The sequence below is a fragment of the Oncorhynchus clarkii genome, chromosome 10, assembly GCF_045791955.1.
Source record: "Oncorhynchus clarkii lewisi isolate Uvic-CL-2024 chromosome 10, UVic_Ocla_1.0, whole genome shotgun sequence".
NCBI lineage: Eukaryota > Metazoa > Chordata > Actinopteri > Salmoniformes > Salmonidae > Oncorhynchus > Oncorhynchus clarkii.
Genome location: NC_092156.1, coordinates 1,018,818 through 1,040,438, shown reverse-complemented (window position 1 = coordinate 1,040,438; position 21,621 = coordinate 1,018,818). Strand labels below are relative to the sequence as shown.

At 49.3% G+C, this 21,621-nt stretch overlaps 1 protein-coding gene across 5 annotated transcripts in view; it reads right to left on the bottom strand.

Moving 5' to 3' along the window:
- Window positions 1–21,621, bottom strand: part of LOC139417906 (multidrug and toxin extrusion protein 1-like) — a 43,542-nt gene that overhangs the window by 3,010 nt on the left and 18,911 nt on the right. For all 5 annotated transcript variants that reach the window (XR_011635249.1, XR_011635251.1, XR_011635252.1 and 2 more), the window contains exons 9-16: window positions 20,500–20,613; window positions 17,191–17,258; window positions 13,725–13,833; window positions 13,212–13,287; window positions 12,479–12,548; window positions 6,405–6,537; window positions 6,162–6,256; window positions 5,668–5,734 (exon numbers count right to left, since the gene is read on the bottom strand). Coding sequence is in view for 1 of the 5 variants with exons in the window: in XM_071166892.1 (XP_071022993.1) it covers window positions 5,668–5,734; window positions 6,162–6,256; window positions 6,405–6,537; window positions 12,479–12,548; window positions 13,212–13,287; window positions 13,725–13,833; window positions 17,191–17,258; window positions 20,500–20,613 (732 nt within the window). In the remaining 4 variants the exon portion in view is untranslated. The remainder of the gene's footprint in view (window positions 1–5,667; window positions 5,735–6,161; window positions 6,257–6,404; window positions 6,538–12,478; window positions 12,549–13,211; window positions 13,288–13,724; window positions 13,834–17,190; window positions 17,259–20,499; window positions 20,614–21,621) is intronic.

Here is a 21,621-nt window from a genome sequence, read left to right as displayed (position 1 = left end):
GGATTTAGAATATATGGAACCGTGGGATTTAGAATATATGGAACCGTGGGATTTAGAATATATGGAACCGTAAAACTTGGAATATATGGAACCGTGGGATTTAGAATATAAGGAACCGTAAAACTTGGAATATATGGAACCGTGGGATTTAGAATATATGGAACCGTGGGATTTAGAATATATGGAACTGTGGGATTTAGAATATATGGAACAGTGGGATTTAGAATATATGGAACCGTGGGATTTAGAATATATGGAACCGTGGGATTTAGAATATATGGAACCGTGGGATTTAGAATATATGGAACTGTGGGATTTAGAATATATGGAACTGTGGGATTTAGAATATATGGAACCGTGGGATTTAGAATATATGGAACCGTAAAACTTGGAATATATGGAACCGTGGGATTTAGAATATAAGGAACCGTAAAACTTGGAATATATGGAACCGTGGGATTTAGAATATATGGAACCGTGGGATTTAGAATATATGGAACTGTGAAATTTAGAATATATGGAACCGTAAAACTTGGAATATATGGAACCGTGGGATTTAGAATATAAGGAACCGTAAAACTTGGAATATATGGAACTGTGGGATTTAGAATATATGGAACCGTGGGATTTAGAATATATGGAACAGTGGGATTTAGAATATATGGAACTGTGGGATTTAGAATATAAGGAACCGTAAAACTTGGAATATATGGAACCGTGGGATTTAGAATATAAGGAACCGTAAAACTTGGAATATATGGAACCGTGGGATTTAGAATATATGGAACCGTGGGATTTAGAATATATGGAACTGTGGGATTTAGAATATATGGAACAGTGGGATTTAGAATATATGGAACCGTGGGATTTAGAATATATGGAACTGTGGGATTTAGAATATGTGGAACTGTGGGATTTAGAATATATGGAACTGTGGGATTTAGAATATATGGAACCGTGGGATTTAGAATATATGGAACCGTGGGATTTAGAATATATGGAACCGTGGGATTTAGAATATATGGAACTGTGGGATTTAGAATATATGGAACCGTGGGATTTAGAATATATGGAACCGTGGGATTTAGAATATATGGAACCGTGGGATTTAGAATATATGGAACTGTGGGATTTAGAATATATGGAACTGTGGGATTTAGAATATATGGAACCGTGGGATTTAGAATATATGGAACCGTGGGATTTAGAATATATGGAACTGTGGGATTTAGAATATATGGAACTGTGGGATTTAGAATATATGGAACTGTGGGATTTAGAATATATGGAACTGTGGGATTTAGAATATATGGAACCGTGGGATTTAGAATATATGGAACTGTGGGATTTAGAATATATGGAACCGTAAAACTTGGAATATATGGAACCGTGGGATTTAGAATATAAGGAACCGTAAAACTTGGAATATATGGAACCGTGGGATTTAGAATATAAATTGTATCAGCATATCGATTGCGCAACCAGGGCTGGAAAAACCTTGGATCATTGCTATTCTAACTTCCGCGACGCATATAAGGCCCTGCCCCGCTCTCCTTTCGGAAAAGCTGACCACGACTCCATTTTGTTGATTCCTGCCTACAGACAGAAACTAAAACAAGAAGCTCCTGCGCTGAGGTCTGTTCAACGCTGGTCCGACCAATCTGATTCCACACTCCAAGACTGCTTCCATCACGTGGACTGGGATATGTTTCGTATTGCGTCAGACAACAACATTGACGAATACGCTGATTCGGTGAGCGAGTTCATTAGAACGTGCGTTGAAGATGTCATTCCCATAGCAACGATTAAAACATTACCAAACCAGAAACCGTGGATTGATGGCAGCATTCGCGTGAAACTGAAAGCGCAAACCACTGCTTTTAATCAGGGCAAGGTGACCGGAAACATGACCGAATACAAACAGTGTAACTATTCCCTCTGCAAGGCAATCAAACAAGCTAAGCGTCAGTATAGAGACAAAGTAGAAATAAATAACTTTTTTGCCTGCTTTGAGGACAATACAGGGCCACTGACACGGCCCGCAACTAAAACATGCGGACTCTCCTTCATTGCAGCCGACGTGAGGAAAACATTTAAACGTGTCAACCCTCACAAGGCTGCAGGCCCAGACGGCATCCCCAGCCGCGCCCTCAGAGCATGCGCAGACCAGCTGGCTGGTGTGTTTACGGACATATTCAATCAATCCCTATCCCAGTCTGTTGTTCCCACATGCTTCAAGAGGGCCACCATTGTTACTGTTCCCAAGAAAGCTAAGGTAACTGAGCTAACCGACTACCGTAGCACTCACTTCCGTCATCAAGAAATGCTTTGAGAGACTAGTCAAGGACCATATCACCTCCACCCTACCTGACACCCTAGACCCACTCCAATTTGCTTACCGCCCACACTGCACACTGCCCTAACCCATCTGGACAAGAGGAATACCTATGTGAGAATGCTGTTCATCGACTACAGCTCGGCATTTAACACCATAGTGCCCTCCAAGCTCGTCATCAAGCTCGAGACCCTGGGTCTCGACCCTGCCCTGTGCAACTGGTTCCTGGACTTCCTGACGGGCCGCCCCCAGGTGGTGAGGGTAGGCAACAACATCTCCACCCCGCTGATCCTCAACACTGGGGCCCCCACAAGAGTGCGTTCTGAGCCCTCTCCTGTACTCCCTGTTCACCCACGACTGCGTGGCCACGCACGCCTCCAACTCAATCATCAAGTTTGCGGACGACACAACAGTGGTAGGCTTGATTACCAACAACGACGAGACGGCCTACAGGGAGGAGGTGAGGGCCCTCGGAGTGTGGTGTCAGGAAAATAACCTCACACTCAACGTCAACAAAACTAAGGAGATGATTGTGGACTTCAGGAAACAGCAGAGGGAACACCCCGCTATCCACATAGATGGAACAGTAGTGGAGAGGGTAGTAAGTTTTAAGTTCCTCGGCGGACACATCACAGACAAACTGAATTGTTCCACCCACACAGACAGCATCGTGAAGAAGGCGCAGCAGCGCCTCTTCAACCTCAGGAGGCTGAAGAAATTTGTCTTGTCACCAAAAGCACTCACAAACTTCTACAGATGCACAATCGAGAGCATCCTGTCGGGCTGTATCACCGCCTGGTACGGCAACTGCTCCGCCCACAACCGTAAGGCTCTCCAGAGGGTAGTGAGGTCTGCACAACGCATCACCGGGGGCAAACTACCTGCCCTCCAGGACACCTACACCACCCGATGTCACAGGAAGGCCATAAAGATCATCAAGGACATCAACCACCCGAGCCACTGCCTGTTCACCCCGCTATCATCCAGAAGGCGAGGTCAGTACAGGTGCATCAAAGCTGTGACCGAGAGACTGAAAAACAGCTTCTATCTCAAGGCCATCAGACTGTTAAACAGCCACCACTAAGATTGAGTGGCTGCTGCCAACACACTGACTCAACTCCAGCCACTTTAATAATAGGAATTGATGGGAAATTATGTAAAATGTATCACTAGCCACTTTAAACAATTCTCCCTAATATAATGTTTACATACCCTACATTATTCATCTCATATGTATACGTATATACTGTACTCTATATCATCTACTGCATCTTTATGTAATACATGTATCACTAGCCACTTTAACTATGCCACTTTGTTTACATACTCATCTCATATGTATATACTGCACGCAATACCATCTACTGTATCTTGCCTATGCCGCTCTGTACCATCACTCATTCATATATCTTTATGTACATATTCTTTATCCCCTTAGACTTGTGTCTATTTTATTTTATTTTTATTTTTATTTTACCTTTATTTAACCAGGCAAGTCAGTTAAGAACAAATTCTTATTTTCAATGACGGCCTGGGAACAGTGGGTTAACAGTGGGTTAACTGCCTGTTCAGGGGCAGAACGACAGATTTGTACCTTGTCAGCTCGGGGGTTTGAACTCACAACCTTCCGGTTACTAGTCCGACGCTCTAACCACTAGGCTACCCTGCCGCCCCAGGTAGTAGGTAGTAAGTAGGTTTGAACTCACAACCTTCCGGTTACTAGTCCGACGCTCTAACCACTAGGCTACCCTGCCGCCCCAGGTAGTAAGGTAGTAGTTTTGGAATTGTTAGCTATATTACTTGTTGGTTATTACTGCATTGTTGGAACTAGAAGCACAAGCATTTCGCTACACTCGCATTAACATCTGCTAACCATGTGTATGTGACAAATAAAATTAGATTTGATTTGATATGGAACCGTAAAACTTGGAATATATGGAACCGTGGGATTTAGAATATATGGATCCGTGGGATTTAGAATATATGGAACCGTGAGATTTAGAATATATGGAACCGTGAGATTTAGAATATATGGAACCGTGTGATTTAGAATATATGGAACCGTGGGATTTAGAATATAAGGAACCGTGGGATTTAGAATATATGGAACCGTGGGATTTAGAATATATGGAACCGTGGGATTTAGAATATATGGAACCGTGGGATTTAGAATATATGGAACCGTGAGATTTAGAATATATGGAACTGTGGGATTTAGAATATATGGAAACGTGGGATTTAGAATAAATTGAAACGTGGGATTTAGAATATATGGAACCGTGGGATTTAGAATAAATTGAAACGTGGGATTTAGAATATATGAAACCGTGGGATTTAGAATATATGAAAGCTTGGGATTTAGAATATATGGAACCGTGGGATTTAGAATAAATTGAAACGTGGGATTTAGAATATATGAAACCGTGGGATTTAGAATATATGGAACCGTGGGATTTAGAATATATGGAACTGTGGGATTTAGAATACATGGAACCGTGAGATTTAGTATATGTGGCACCGTAAAACTTGGAATATATGGAACCGTGGGATTTAGAATATATGGAACATTAAAACTTGGAACATATGGAACCGTGGGATTTAGAATATATGGAACTGTGAGATTTAGAATATATGGAACCGTGTGATTTAGAATACATGGAACCGTAAAACTTGGAATATATGGAACCGTGTGATTTAGAATATATGGAACCGTGGGATTTAGAATATATGGAACCGTGGGATTTAGAATATATGGAACCTTGGGATTTAGAATATATGGAACCGTAAAACTTGGAATATATGGAACCGTGGGATTTAGAATATATGGAACCGTGAGATTTAGAATATATGGAACCGTGTGATTTAGAATATAAGGAACCGTAAAACTTGGAATATATGGAACCGTGGGATTTAGAATATATGGAACCGTGGGATTTAGAATATATGGAACCGTGGGATTTAGAATATATGGAACCGTGGGATTTAGAATATGTGGAACCGTGGGATTTAGAATATATGGAACCGTGGGATTTAGAATATGTGGAACCGTGGGATTTAGAATATGTGGAACCGTGGGATTTAGAATATGTGAAACCGTGGGATTTAGAATAAGTGGAACCGTGGGATTTAGAATATGTGGAACTGTGGGATTTAGAATATGTGGAACCGTGGGATTTAGAATATGTGGAACCGTGGGATTTAGAATAAGTGGAACCCTGGGATTTAGAATAAGTAGAACCGTGGGATTTAGAATAAGTGGAACCGTGGGATTTAGAATATATGGAACCGTGGGATTTAGAATGTATGGAACCGTGGGACTGCTGGAATGTTACCTCTCTTCTCCAGTCCAAACTGCTCTTCTTTCATTTCAGGGAGCTGGACTCCTGCCCTCACCAGAGCCTGACAACACACACATGTTGGTTTTACTATCCTTTTGGGAACCTAACAAATGATTCCCATTCAAAATACTATTTTCCTTAACCCCAACCTAACACTACAATTGCATTCTTCCTTGTGGGGTCTGGTGAAATGTCCCCACTTGTGCGAATTTTCAAAGTTTTACTATCCTTGTGGGTACCAGAACCCCACCACACACACACACACACACACACACACACACACACACACACACACACACACACACACACACACACACACACACACACACACACACACACACACACACACACACACACACACACACACACACACACACACACACACACACACACACACAGAGAGAGAGAGAGAGCAGGGCCTGACGAAACAAATCAGCTGTTAGAGGCAACTAGTGAGGTTAAAAAACAGGACATAAATATTGACTGACCTCTTGACTGGCTTTTTTCCAGTCCAGTTTACACAGCAGAACTACCAAGAACAAGGACTGGATTAAAACACAGGTGAATAGGCCTATCCACAAACCTGAGAGAAAGAGAGAGGGAGGGGGAAAAGAGGGAGAATAGGGGAGGCAGAGAGAGAGAATAGAGAGAGAGAGAGGGTATATTACCATGTTGTCTCTCCTTTACTCACCTCTGATATATTACCATGCTGTTATTTATCCTCTACTCACCTATGATGCCCATCTTGTTAGGGAACATGAGGGAGACTCCGATGGGGAAGCCAATGAAGTAGTACCCCACCAGATTACACAACGCTCCAATCTTCTGCTTTCCTGCTCCACGCACGACACCGCCCATTACGCCCTGTCACGACAAACATTACGCCCTGTCAGGACACACACATCACGCCCTGTCACGACAAACATTACGCCCTGTCAGGACACACACATCACGCCCTGTCACGACACACACATCATGCCCTGTCACGACACACATCATGCCCTGTCACACACATCACGCCCTGTCACGACACACAAATTACGCCCTGTCACGACACACACACCACGCACTGTCACGACACTGCCCATCACGCCCTCTCACTACACACAGATTACGCCCTGTCACGGCACCGCCCATCACAACCTGTCACGACACACACATCACGCCCTGTCACGACACACACATCACACCCTGTCACGACACACACATCACGCCCTGTCACGACACACACCACGCACTGTCACGACACTGCCCATCACGCCCTCTCACTACACACAGATTACGCCCTGTCACGGCACCGCCCATCACACCCTGTCACGACACACACATCACGCCCTGTCACGACACACACATCACGCCCTGTCACGACACACACATCACGCCCTGTCACGACACACACCACGCACTGTCACGACACTGCCCATCACGCCCTGTCACGACACACACATCACGCCCTGTCACGACACACACATCACACCCTGTCACGACACACGCATCACGTCCTGTCACAACACACGCATCACGCCCTGTCACGACACACGCATCACGCCCTGTCACGGTACACACATTAGGGCCCTGTCACGACACCACCCATCACGACACACACATCACGCCCTGTCACGACACACATATTACGCCCTGTCACGACACACACATTACGCCCTGTCACAACACACACATCACGCCCTGTCACGACACACACATAACGCCCTGTCACGACACACACATTACGCCCTGTCACGACACACACCACGCCCTGTCACGACACACACATCACGCCCTGTCACGACACACACATCACGCCCTGTCATGACACTGCCCATCACGCCATGTCACGACACACACATTACGCCCAGTCACGACACACACATTACGCCCAGTCACGACACACACATCAAACCCTGTCACGACACACACATCACGCCCTGTCACGACACACACATCACGCCCTGTCACGACACACACATCAAGCCCTGTCACGACACACACATCACACCCTGTCACGACACACGCATCACGTCCTGTCACGACACACGCATCACGCCCTGTCACGACACACACATCACGCCCTGTCACGACACACACCACGCACTGTCACGACACTGCCCATCACGCCCTGTCACGACACACACATCACACCCTGTCACGACACACGCATCACGTCCTGTCACGACACACGCATCACGCCCTGTCACGACACACGCATCACGCCCTGTCACGGTACACACATTAGGGCCCTGTCACGACACACACATCACGCCCTGTCACGACACACACATTAGGCCCTGTCACGACACACACATTAGGCCCTGTCACGACACACACATTAGGCCCTGTCACGACACACACATTAGGCCCTGTCACGACACACACATTAGGCCCTGTCACGACACACACATCACGCCCTGTCATGACACACATATCACGCCCTGTCACGACACACACATCACGCCCTGTCATGACACTGCCCATCACGCCATGTCACGACACACACATCACGCCCGTCACGACACACACATCACGCCCGTCACGACACACACATTACGCCCAGTCACGACACACACATCACGCCCTGTCACGACACACACATTACGCCCTATCACGACACCACCCATCACGCCCTGTCACGACACACACATCACGCCCTTTCACGACACACACATTACGCCCTGTCACGACACACACATTACGCCCTGTCACGACACACACATCACGCCCTGTCAGGACACTGCCCATCACTCCCTGTCACGACACACACATCACGCCCTGTCACGACACACACATCACGCCCTGTCACGACACACAGATTACGCCCTGTCACGACACACACATTACGCCCTGTCATGACACACACATCACGCCCTGTCACGACATTGCCCATCACGCCCTGTCACGACATACACATTACGCCCTGTCACGACACACACATCACGCCCTGTCACGACACTGCCCATCACTCCCTGTCACGACACACACATTATGCCCTGTCACGACACACACATTATGCCCTGTCACGACACACACATCACGCCCTGTCACACACATCACGCCCTGTCACGACACTGCCCATCACTCCCTGTCACGACACACAAATTACGCCCTGTCACGACACACACCACGCACTGTCACGACACTGCCCATCACGCCCTCTCACTACACACAGATTACGCCCTGTCACGACACCGCCCATCACACCCTGTCACGACACACACATCACGCCCTGTCACGACACACACATCATGCCCTGTCATGACACACACACATCACTCCCTGTCACAACACCACCCATCACGCCCTGTCATGACACACACATTATGCCCTGTCACGACACACACATCACGCCCTGTCACGACACACACATTATGCCCTGTCACGACACACACATCACGCCCTGTCACGACACACACATTACGCCCTCTCACGAGTCACACATTACGCCCTGTCACGACACACATCACGCCCTGTCACGACACACATCACGCCCTGTCACGACACACATTATGCCCTGTCACGACAGACACATTACTCCCTGTCACGACACACACATCACGCCCTGTCACGACACACACATTACGCCCTCTCACGAGTCACACATTACGCCCTGTCACGACACACATCACGCCCTGTCACGACACACATCACGCCCTGTCACGACACACATTATGCCCTGTCACGACAGACACATTACTCCCTGTCACGACACACACATCACGCCCTGTCACGACACACACATTACGCCCTGTCACGACACACACATTACGCCCTGTCACGACACACACATCACGCCCTGTCACGACACACACATCACGCCCTGTCACGACACACACATCACGCCCTGTCACGACACACACCACGCACTGTCACGACACTGCCCATCACGCCCTGTCACGACACACACATCACACCCTGTCACGACACACGCATCACGTCCTGTCACGACACACGCATCACGCCCTGTCACGACACACGCATCACGCCCTGTCACGGTACACACATTAGGGCCCTGTCACGACACACACATCACGCCCTGTCACGACACACACATTAGGCCCTGTCACGACACACACATTAGGCCCTGTCACGACACACACATTAGGCCCTGTCACGACACACACATTAGGCCCTGTCACGACACACACATTAGGCCCTGTCACGACACACACATCACGCCCTGTCATGACACACATATCACGCCCTGTCACGACACACACATCACGCCCTGTCATGACACTGCCCATCACGCCATGTCACGACACACACATCACGCCCGTCACGACACACACATTACGCCCAGTCACGACACACACATCACGCCCTGTCACGACACACACATTACGCCCAGTCACGACACACACATCACGCCCTGTCACGACACACACATTACGCCCTATCACGACACCACCCATCACGCCCTGTCACGACACACACATCACGCCCTTTCACGACACACACATTACGCCCTGTCACGACACACACATTACGCCCTGTCACGACACACACATCACGCCCTGTCAGGACACTGCCCATCACTCCCTGTCACGACACACACATCACGCCCTGTCACGACACACACATCACGCCCTGTCACGACACACAGATTACGCCCTGTCACGACACACACATTACGCCCTGTCATGACACACACATCACGCCCTGTCACGACATTGCCCATCACGCCCTGTCACGACATACACATTACGCCCTGTCACGACACACACATCACGCCCTGTCACGACACTGCCCATCACTCCCTGTCACGACACACACATTATGCCCTGTCACGACACACACATTATGCCCTGTCACGACACACACATCACGCCCTGTCACACACATCACGCCCTGTCACGACACTGCCCATCACTCCCTGTCACGACACACACATCACGCCCTGTCACGACACACAAATTACGCCCTGTCACGACACACACACCACGCACTGTCACGACACTGCCCATCACGCCCTCTCACTACACACAGATTACGCCCTGTCACGACACCGCCCATCACACCCTGTCACGACACACAAATCACGCCCTGTCACGACACACACCACGCACTGTCACGACACTGCCCATCACGCCCTGTCACGACACATACATCACGCCCTGTCACGACACACACATCACGCCCTGTCACGACACACACATTACGCCCTGTCACGACACACACATTATGCCCTGTCACGACACACACATCACGCCCTGTCACGACACACACATCACGCACTGTCACGACACTGCCCATCATGCCCTGTCATGACACACACACATCACTCCCTGTCACAACACCACCCATCACGCCCTGTCATGACACACACATTATGCCCTGTCACGACACACACATCATGCCCTGTCACGACACACACATTATGCCCTGTCACGACACACACATCACACCCTGTCACGACACACACATTACGCCCTCTCACGAGTCACACATTACGCCCTGTCACGACACACATCACGCCCTGTCACGACACACATCACGCCCTGTCACGACACACATTATGCCCTGTCACGACAGACACATTACTCCCTGTCACGACACACACATCACGCCCTGTCACGACACACACATTACGCCCTCTCACGAGTCACACATTACGCCCTGTCACGACACACATCACGCCCTGTCACGACACACATCACGCCCTGTCACGACAGACACATTACTCCCTGTCACGACACACACATCACGCCCTGTCACGACACACACATTACGCCCTGTCACGACACACACATTACGCCCTGTCACGACACACACATTACGCCCTGTCACGACACACACATTACGCCCTGTCACGACACACACATTACGCCCTGTCACGACACACACATCATGCCCTGTCACGACACACACACATCACTCCCTGTCACAACACCACCCATCACGCCCTGTCATGACACACACATTATGCCCTGTCACGACACACACATCACGCCCTGTCACGACACACACATTATGCCCTGTCACGACACACACATCACGCCCTGTCACGACACACACATTACGCCCTGTCACGACACACACATTACGCCCTGTCACGACACACACATTACGCCCTGTCACGACACACACATTACGCCCTGTCATGACACACACATCATGCCCTGTCACGACACACACACATCACTCCCTGTCACAACACCACCCATCACGCCCTGTCATGACACACACATTATGCCCTGTCACGACACACACATCACGCCCTGTCACGACACACACATTATGCCCTGTCACGACACACACATCACGCCCTGTCACGACACACACATTACGCCCTCTCACGAGTCACACATTACGCCCTGTCACGACACACATCACGCCCTGTCACGACACACATCACGCCCTGTCACGACACACATTATGCCCTGTCACGACACACACATCACGCCCTGTCACGACACACACATTACGCCCTGTCACGACACACACATTACGCCCTGTCACGACACACACATTACGCCCTGTCACGACACACACATCACGCCCTGTCACGACACACACATTATTCCCTGTCACGACACACACATCACGCCCTGTCACGACACACACATTACGCCCTCTCACGAGTCACACATCACGCCCTGTCACGACACACATTATGCCCTGTCACGACACACACATCACGCCCTGTCACGACACACACATTACGCCCTCTCACGAGTCACACATCACGCCCTGTCACGACACACACATTACGCCCTCTCACGAGTCACACATTACTCCCTGTCACGACACACACATCACGCCCTGTCACACACACATTAGGCCCTGTCACACACACACAGTGTAATCTCACCACGAAGGTGTCTGCCAGATGGAAGAAGCCATACAGGATCATGATGTCAGCCACCCTCTTCACAATGTCCCTGGAACACACAGAGAGACAGGTTCTTTCAGGGCTAAGGGGCCACTGGGTTCTACTAGAGTGGTCCCAGACCTGTTGGTGCTAACATTCCAAACAAACTGGCCCCCAGGCTAAGGGGCCACTGGGTTCTACTAGAGTAGTCCCAGACCTGTTGGTGCTAACATTCCAAACAAACTGGCCCCCAGGCTAAGGGGCCACTGGGTTCTACTAGAGTGGTCCCAGACCTGTTGGTGCTAACATTCCAAACAAACTGGCCCCCAGGCTAAGGGGCCACTGGGTTCTACTAGAGTGGTCCCAGACCTGTTGGTGCTAACATTCCAAACAAACTGGCCCCCAGGCTAAGGGGCCACTGGGTTCTACTAGAGTAGTCCCAGACCTGTTGGTGCTAACATTCCAAACAAACTGGCCCCCAGGCTAAGGAGCCACTTGGTTCTACTAGAGTGGTCCCAGACCTGTTGGTGCTAACATTCCAAACAAACTTGCCCCCAGGCTAAGGGGCCACTGATTACTGGATGTTACGGAAGTTATGTGATGTCTGTGTATCTACAAGATGTCACACACACGCACAGACACACACACACACACACACACACACACACACACACACACACACACACAAGGTTTCTAAAGTTAATCAGTGTGGTGGGTGTGTGTCTGTACTCACTGCTCTGTGGTAAAGATGTACCCCATCACGTCTTTAGTCACGAGGACAAACGTACTGACAAAACACGAGACGATGACTGGACAGAAAAGACAAAGAGTTAGTAACCATTCTGACAATCATTCATATTATTCAAGAAACAAAGTCATCCTCCATATACAGTGCATTCGGAAAGTATTCAGACCCCTTGACCTTATCCACACTTTGTTACATTACGGCCTTATTCTAAAATGGATTAAATAAAACATTTTCCTCATAATGACAAAAAGAAAACAAGTTTTTTTTTTTTTTTGAAATTCTGACATAGCTCTAGAGTTGAACTGACCCCACTCCTGCAGGCAGTCAGCTGACCAGCCTAGGGGTAAGAAGTCAGGGATCACCCCCACCAATAGAAACGTCTCAGAATGCGTAGATGGCAGGTTAGTGGAGTGATACAGAACCTGTCATGCTTGGTCCATTAAGATCTGGCCCATACTAGAGCCATGCTAGCATCACTAGCTAGTTGCTGCTACGTACATGCACAGATGGAGGCAACCTTCCCAGACAGCTTGGCCTGTTCTGTGTTCCCTGCACCCAGAGCGTTGCCCACCCTCACACTGGCTGCTACTGAGAATCCAAGAGGAAACTGAAAGGGGACGATGTGGGGAGAGAAGGAGAGAGAGAGAGAGAGAGAGAGAGAGAGAGAGAGAGAGAGAGAGAGAGAGAGAGACAGACAGATGTGAGCTAGAAAAATAACATTTTTGTTCTAAATATCATGATGTAATGTATCTTAGTGTAATGTTAGCTGGCTGATAGACATTGTGATGTTACCATGGTAGAGAGCTGATAGACAGTGTGATGATACCATGGTAGCTAGCTGATAGACAGTGTGATGATACCATGGTAGCTAGCTGATAAACAGTTTCATGTTACCATGGTAGCTAGCTGATAGACAGTGTGATGTTAGCATGTAGGTGATGGTAGCTAGCTAATAGACTGTGTGATGTTACCATGGTAGCTAGTTGACAGACAGTGTGATGTAACCATGATAGATAGCTGATAGACAGTGTGATGTTACCATGGTAGCTAGCTGATAGACAGTGTGATGTTACCATGATAGATAGCTGATAGACAGTGTGATGTTACCATGGTAGTTAGCTGATAGACAGTGTGATGTTACCATGTTAGCTAGCTGATAGACAGTGTGAAGTTACCATGGTAGATAGCTGATAGACAGTGTGATGTCAGCATGTAGGTGATGGTAGATAGCTGATAGAAAGTGTGATGTTAGCATGTAGGTGATGGTAGATAGCTGACAGATATTGTGATGTTACCATGGTTGATAGCTGATAGCCAGTGTGATGTTACCATGGTTTTGATAGCTGATAGACAGTCTGATGTTACCATGGTAGATAGCTGATAGACAGTGTGATGTTACCATGGTAGCTAGCTGATAGACAGTGTGATGTTAGCATGATAGATAGCTGATAGACAGTGTGATGTTAGCATGTAGGTGATGATAGCTAGCTGGTAGACAGTGTGATGTTACCATGATAGATAGCTAATAGACAGTGTGATGTTACCATGATAGATAGCTGATATAAAGTGTGATGTTACCATGGTAGATAGCTGATAGATAGTGTGATGTTACCATGGTAGATAGCTAATAGGCAGTGTGATGTTAGCATGTAGGTGATGGTAGCTAGCTGATAGACAGTGTGATGTTACCATGGTAGATAGCTAATAGACAGTGTGATGTTACCAATGTAGCTAACTGAAAGACAGTGTGATGATACCATGGTAGCTAGCTGATAGACAGTGTGATGTTAGCATGTAGGTGATGGTAGCTAGCTAATAGACAGTGTGATGTTACCATGATAGATAGCTGATATAAAGTGTGATGTTAGCATGGTAGATAGCTGATAGACAGTGTGATGTTACAATGGTTGATAGCTGATAGACAGTGTGATGTTACCATGGTAGCTAGCTGATAGACAGTGTGATGTTACCATGGTAGCTATCTGATAGACAGTGTGATGTTACCATGGTAGCTGGCTGATAGACAGTGTGATGTTAGCATGTAGGTGATGGTAGCTATCTGATAGACAGTGTGATGTTACCATGATAGATAGCTGATATAAAGTGTGATGTTAGCATGGTAGATAGCTGATAGACAGTGTGATGTTACAATGGTTGATAGCTGATAGACAGTGTGATGTTACCATGGTAGCTAGCTGATAGACAGTGTGATGTTACCATGGTAGCTATCTGATAGACAGTGTGATGTTACCATGGTAGCTGGCTGATAGACAGTGTGATGTTAGCATGTAGGTGATGGTAGCTATCTGATAGACAGTGTGATGTTACCATGGTGGCTAGCTGATAGACAGTGTGATGTTACCATGGTAGATAGCTGATAGACAGTGTGATGTTACCATGGTAGCTAGCTAATAGACAGTGTGATGTTACCATGGTAGCTGGCTAATAGACAGTGTGATGTTACCATGGTAGCTAGCTGATAGACAGTGTGATGTTACCGTGGTAGATAGCTGATAGAGAGTATTATGTTACCATGGTAGCTAGCTGATAGACAGTGTGATGTTAGCATGTAGGTGATGGTAGATAGCTGATAGACAGTGTGATGTTACCATGGTTGATAGCTGATAGACAGTGTGAAGTTACCATGGTAGCTAGCTGATAGACAGTGTGATGTTAGCATGTAGGTGATGGTAGCTAGCTGATAGACAGTGTGATGTTACCATGGTAGATAGCTAATAGACAGTGTGATGTTACCAATGTAGCTAACTGATAGACAGTGTGATGTTAGCATGTAGGTGATGGTAGCTAGCTAATAGACAGTGTGATGTTACCATGATAGATAGCTGATATAAAGTGTGATGTTACCATGGTAGATAGCTGATAGACAGTGTGATGTTACCATGGTAGCTAGCTGATAGACAGTGTGATGTTAGCATGTAGGTTATGGTAGCTAGCTAATAGACAGTGTGATGTTACCATGGTGGCTAGCTGATAGACAGTGTTATGTTACCATGGTAGATAGCTAATAGGCAGTGTGATGTTACCATGGTAGCTAGCTAAAAGACAGTGTGATGTTACCATGGTGGCTAGCTGATAGACAGTGTTATGTTACCATGGTAGATAGCTAATAGGCAGTGTGATGTTACCATGGTAGCTAGCTAATAGACAGTGTGATGTTACCATGGTGGCTAGCTGATAGACAGTGTGATGTTACCATGGTAGATAGCTAATAGGCAGTGTGATGTTACCATGGTTGCTAGCTGATATACAGTTTGATGTTACCATGGTTGCTAGCTGATAGACAGTGTGATGTTACCATTGTAGATTGCTAATAGACAGTGTGATGTTAGCATGTAGGTGATGGTAGCTAGCTAATAGACAGTGTGATGTTACCATGGTAGCTAGCTGATAGACAGTGTGATGTTAGCATGTAGGTGATGGTAGCTAGCTAATAGACCGTGTGATGTTACCATGGTAGCTAGCTGATAGACAGTGTGATGTTACCATGGTAGCTAGCTAATAGACCATGTGATGTTACCATGGTAGCTAGCTGATAGACAGTGTGGAATTACCATGGTAGCTAGCTGAAAGACAGTGTGATGTTACCATGGTAGCTAGCTGATAGACAATGTGATGTTACCATGGTAGCTAGCTGATAGACAGTGTGATGTTAGCATGTAGGTGATGGTAGCTAGCTAATAGACAGTGTGATGTTACCATGGTGGCTAGCTGATAGACAGTGTGATGTTACCATGGTAGATAGCTGATAGACAGTGTGATGTTACCATGGTAGCTAGCTAATAGACAGTGTGATGTTAGCATGTAGGTGATGGTAGATAGCTGATAGACAGTGTGATGGTACCATGGTTGATAGCTGATAGACAGTGTGATGTTACCATGGTAGCTAGCTGATAGACAGTGTGATGTTACCATGGTAGCTAGCTGATAGACAGTGTGATGTTACCATGTAGGTGATGACAGCTAGCTGATAGACAACAGACTGAGCCCCCAACTCCACCTCACTGATAAGACCTAAGAGAGGGGAGAGGCAGAAGATGGGAAGATAAGGAGAGATGAAGAAATGGGAGAGGGGAGAGATGGAGAGAGAAGGGGACATAGGGAGAGAGGGAAGATACATAAGAAAGAGAAGGGAAGGGGGAAGAGAGAAAGGGAGCGAGAATGGAGAGACAGGAGAGAATCGAGAGTGGGAAGATATGGAGAGAGGGGAGATCAGGAGCAAGACGAGAGAGGGGAAAGAGGGGGAGGGAGAGAGGAGTAAGAGAGAGAGGGGGTGTGAGGCAGAGGGAAATAGAGGGAAGATGGGTGATGAGAAGAGAGTGATGATGAGGAGACGGGGAGAGGGGAGTGGGGTGAAGAGGAGAGAAAGGGAAGATATGGAGAGAGGGGTGATGAGGAGAGAGTGATGATGAGGAGAGAGTGATGATGAGGAGACGGGGAGAGGGAAGAGGGGTGATGAGGAAAGAAAGGGAAGATATGGAGAGAGGGGTGATGAGGAGACAGGGGTGATGAGGAGAAAGGGAACATATGGAGAGAGGGGTGATGAGGAGAGAGGAGAGCGGGAAGAGAGGAGAGCGGGGAGAGAGGAGAGCGGGGAGAGAGGAGAGAGGAGAGCGGGGAGAGAGGAGAGAGAGGAGAGCGGGGAGAGAGGAGAGCGGGGGGAGAGAGGAGAGCGGGGGGAGAGGAGAGAGGAGAGCGGGGAGAGAGGAGAGCGGGGGGAAAGAGGAGAGAGGGGAGAGAGGAGAGAGAGAGAGGAGAGAGAGAGGGGAGAGAGGGGAGCGGGGAGAGAGGGGAGGAGAGGAGAGAGGGGAGAGGGGGGAGAGAGGGGAGAGGGGGGAGAGAGGGGAGAGGAGAGAGAGGAGAGGGGGGAGAGAGGGGAGCGGGGAGAGAGGGGAGAGAGGGGAGCGGGGAGAGAGGAGAGAGGGGGAGAGAGGGGAGCGGGGAAAGAGGAGAGGGGAGAGGGGAGAGAGGGGAGCGGGGAGAGGAGAGCGGGGAGAGGAGAGCGGGGAGAGCGGGGAGAGAGGAGAGAGAGGGGAGAGAGGGGGAGAGAGGGGAGAGGGGAGAGAGGAGAGAGAGGGGAGAGCGGGGAGAGAGGAGAGAGCGGGGAGAGAGGAGAGAGCGGGGAGAGAGGAGAGAGGAGAGAGAGGGGAGAGCGGGGAGAGAGGAGAGAGGAGGGAGGGGAGAGAGGGGAGAGAGGAGAGAGAGGAGAGAGAGGAGAGCGGGGAGAGAGGAGAGGGGGGAGAGAGGAGAGCGGGGGGAGAGAGGAGAGCGGGGGGAGAGGAGAGAGGAGAGCGGGGAGAGAGGAGAGCGGGGGGAAAGAGGAGAGAGGGGAGAGAGGAGAGAGGGGAGAGAGGAGAGAGAGAGGAGAGAGGAGAGAGGGGAGAGAGGGGAGCGGGGAGAGAGGGGAGGAGAGGAGAGAGGGGAGAAGGGGGAGAGAGGGGAGAGGGGGAGAGAGGGGAGAGGAGAGAGAGGAGAGAGAGGAGAGAGGGGAGAGAGGGGGGAGAGAGGGGAGCGGGGAGAGAGGGGAGAGAGGGGAGCGGGGAGAGAGGAGAGAGGGGGAGAGAGGGGAGCGGGGAGAGAGGAGATTGGAGAGGGGAGAGAGGAGAGCGGGGAGAGGAGAGCGGGGAGAGGAGAGCGGGGAGAGGAGAGCGGGGAGAGCGGGGAGAGCGGGGAGAGAGGAGAGAGAGGAGAGAGAGGGGAGAGAGGGGAGAGAGAGGGGAGAGAGGAGAGAGGGGAGAGCGGGGAGAGAGGAGAGAGCGGGGAGAGAGGAGAGAGGAGAGAGAGGGGAGAGCGGGGAGAGAGGAGAGAGGAGAGAGGAGAGAGGAGAGAGGAGAGCGGGGAGAGAGGAGAGAGAGGAGAGAGCGGGGAGAGAGGAGAGAGGAGAGAGAGGGGAGAGCGGGGAGAGAGGAGAGAGGAGAGAGGGGAGAGAGGGGAGAGAGGAGAGAGAGGAGAGAGAGGAGAGAGGAGAGCGGGGAGAGAGGAGAGAGGAGAGAGAGGGGAGAGCGGGGAGAGCGGGGAGAGAGGAGAGAGGAGAGAGGGGAGAGAGGGGAGAGAGGAGAGAGAGGAGAGCGGGGAGAGAGGAGAGAGCTGGGAGAGAGGAGAGAGGAGAGAGCGGGGAGAGAGGAGAGAGGAGAGAGGGGAGAGAGGGGAGAGAGGAGAGAGAGGAGAGAGAGGAGAGAGGAGAGCGGGGAGAGAGGAGAGAGGAGAGAGAGGAGAGAGCGGGGAGAGAGGAGAGAGGAGAGAGGGGAGAGAGGGGAGAGAGGAGAGAGAGGAGAGCGGGGAGAGAGGAGAGAGCGGGGAGAGAGGAGAGAGGAGAGAGAGGGGAGAGCGGGGAGAGAGGAGAGAGGAGAGAGGGGAGAGAGGGGAGAGAGGAGAGAGAGGAGAGAGAGGAGAGAGGAGAGAGGAGAGAGGAGAGCGGGGAGAGAGGAGAGAGGAGAGCGGGGAGAGAGGGGAGAGGGGAGAGCGGGGAGAGAGGGGAGAGAGGGGAGAGAGGAGAGCGGGGAGAGAGGAGAGCAGGGAGAGAGTGGAGAGCGGGGAGAGAGTGGAGAGCGGGGAGAGAGGAGAGCGGGGAGAGAGGAGAGCGGGGAGAGAGGAGAGCGGGGAGAGAGGAGAGCGGGGAGAGAGGGGAGAGAGGAGAGCGGGGAGAGAGGGGAGAGAGGAGAGCGGGGAGAGAGGAGAGCGGGGAGAGAGGAGAGCGGGGAGAGAGTGGAGAGAGGAGAGCGGGGAGAGAGGAGAGCGGGGAGAGAGTGGAGAGAGGAGAGCGGGGAGAGAGGAGAGCGGGGAGAGTAGAGCCGAACATATTGAAAAGTCACCTTGTTCTATAGATTTACATGGTTATCAAAACGCCAGGGTGAACCTACACTGAACACAGCCCTTATTTCAAGTGTTTTTAAATCCTATATGTGAAAAATGCATTGTGGAAAAACGATTGGACCCATTTCCTTGTTTGGCTGCTAGGTTTTATGGGTATTATGACACTTACAGTGTGGGGCTGTATATATGGAATAGGGCAGAAACTTTCCCAAACTCGGTCCTAGGGACCGCAATGGGTGCACGTTTTGGTTATTGCCCTAACACTAAACAGCTGATTGAAATCATCATGAAGCTTTGATAATTTAAATCAGCTGTGTAATGTTGGGGCATAAACTAACCGTGCATCCCTTGGGCTCCCGGCCACCAACATTTGGGAAACGCTGGAATAGGGTGCCATTTTGGACATAGGCGGAATTATTCTTATTATGATATACAACAGTACCTGCCAGGAAACCGCCGATCTCATAGGTCCACCATTCCAAACACAGCATTAGCATACTTGGGATGGCCAGTGTGATGAACTGACCCCACTCCTGCAGGCAGTCAGCTGACCAACCTAGGGGTAAGAGGTGAGGATGAGGAACTGACCCCATTCCTGCAGGTAGTCAGCTGACCAACCTAGGGGTAAGAGGTCAGGGTGAGGAACTGACCCCATTCCTGCAGGCAGTCAGCTAAACAACCTAGGGGTAAGAGGTCAGGGTGAGGAACTGACCCCATTCCTGCAGGCAGTCAGCTGACCAACCTAGGGGTAAGAGGTTAGGGTGAGGAACTGACCCAATTCCTGCAGGTAGTCAGCAGACCAACCTAGGGGTAAGAGGTCAGGGATCACCCCCACCAATAGAAATGTCTCAGAATGCGTAGATGGCAGGTTAGTGGAGTGATACAGAACCTTTGATATGGCAGGTTAGAGGTGATACAGAACCTTTGATATGGCAGGTTAGAGGTGATACAGAACCTTTGAAATGGCAGGTTAGAGGTGATACAGAACCTTTGAGATGGCAGGATAGTGGAGTGATACAGAACCTTTGAGACGGCAGATTAGAGGTGATACAGAACCTTTGAGATGGCAGGTTAGTGGAGTGATACAGAACCTTTGAGATGGCAGGTTAGTGGAGTGATACAGAACCTTTGAGATGGCAGGTTAGTGGAGTGATACAGAACCTTTGAGATGGCAGGTTAGTGGAGTGATACAGAACCTTTGAGATGGCAGGTTAGTGGAGTGATACAGAACCTTTGAGATGGCAGGTTAGAGGTGAAACAGAACCTTTGATATGGCAGGTTAGTGGAGTGATACAGAACCTTTGAGATGGCAGGTTAGAGGTGAAACAGAACCTTTGAGATGGCAGGTTAGAGGTTATACAGAACCTTTGAGATGGCAGGTTAGTGGAGTGATACAGAACCTTTGAGATGGCAGGTTAGAGGTGAAACAGAACCTTTGATATGGCAGGTTAGTGGAGTGGTACATAACCTTTGAGATGGCAGGTTAGAGGTGAAACAGAACCTTTGAGATGGCAGGTTAGAGGTGATACAGAACCTTTGATACGGCAGGTTAGAGGTGAAACAG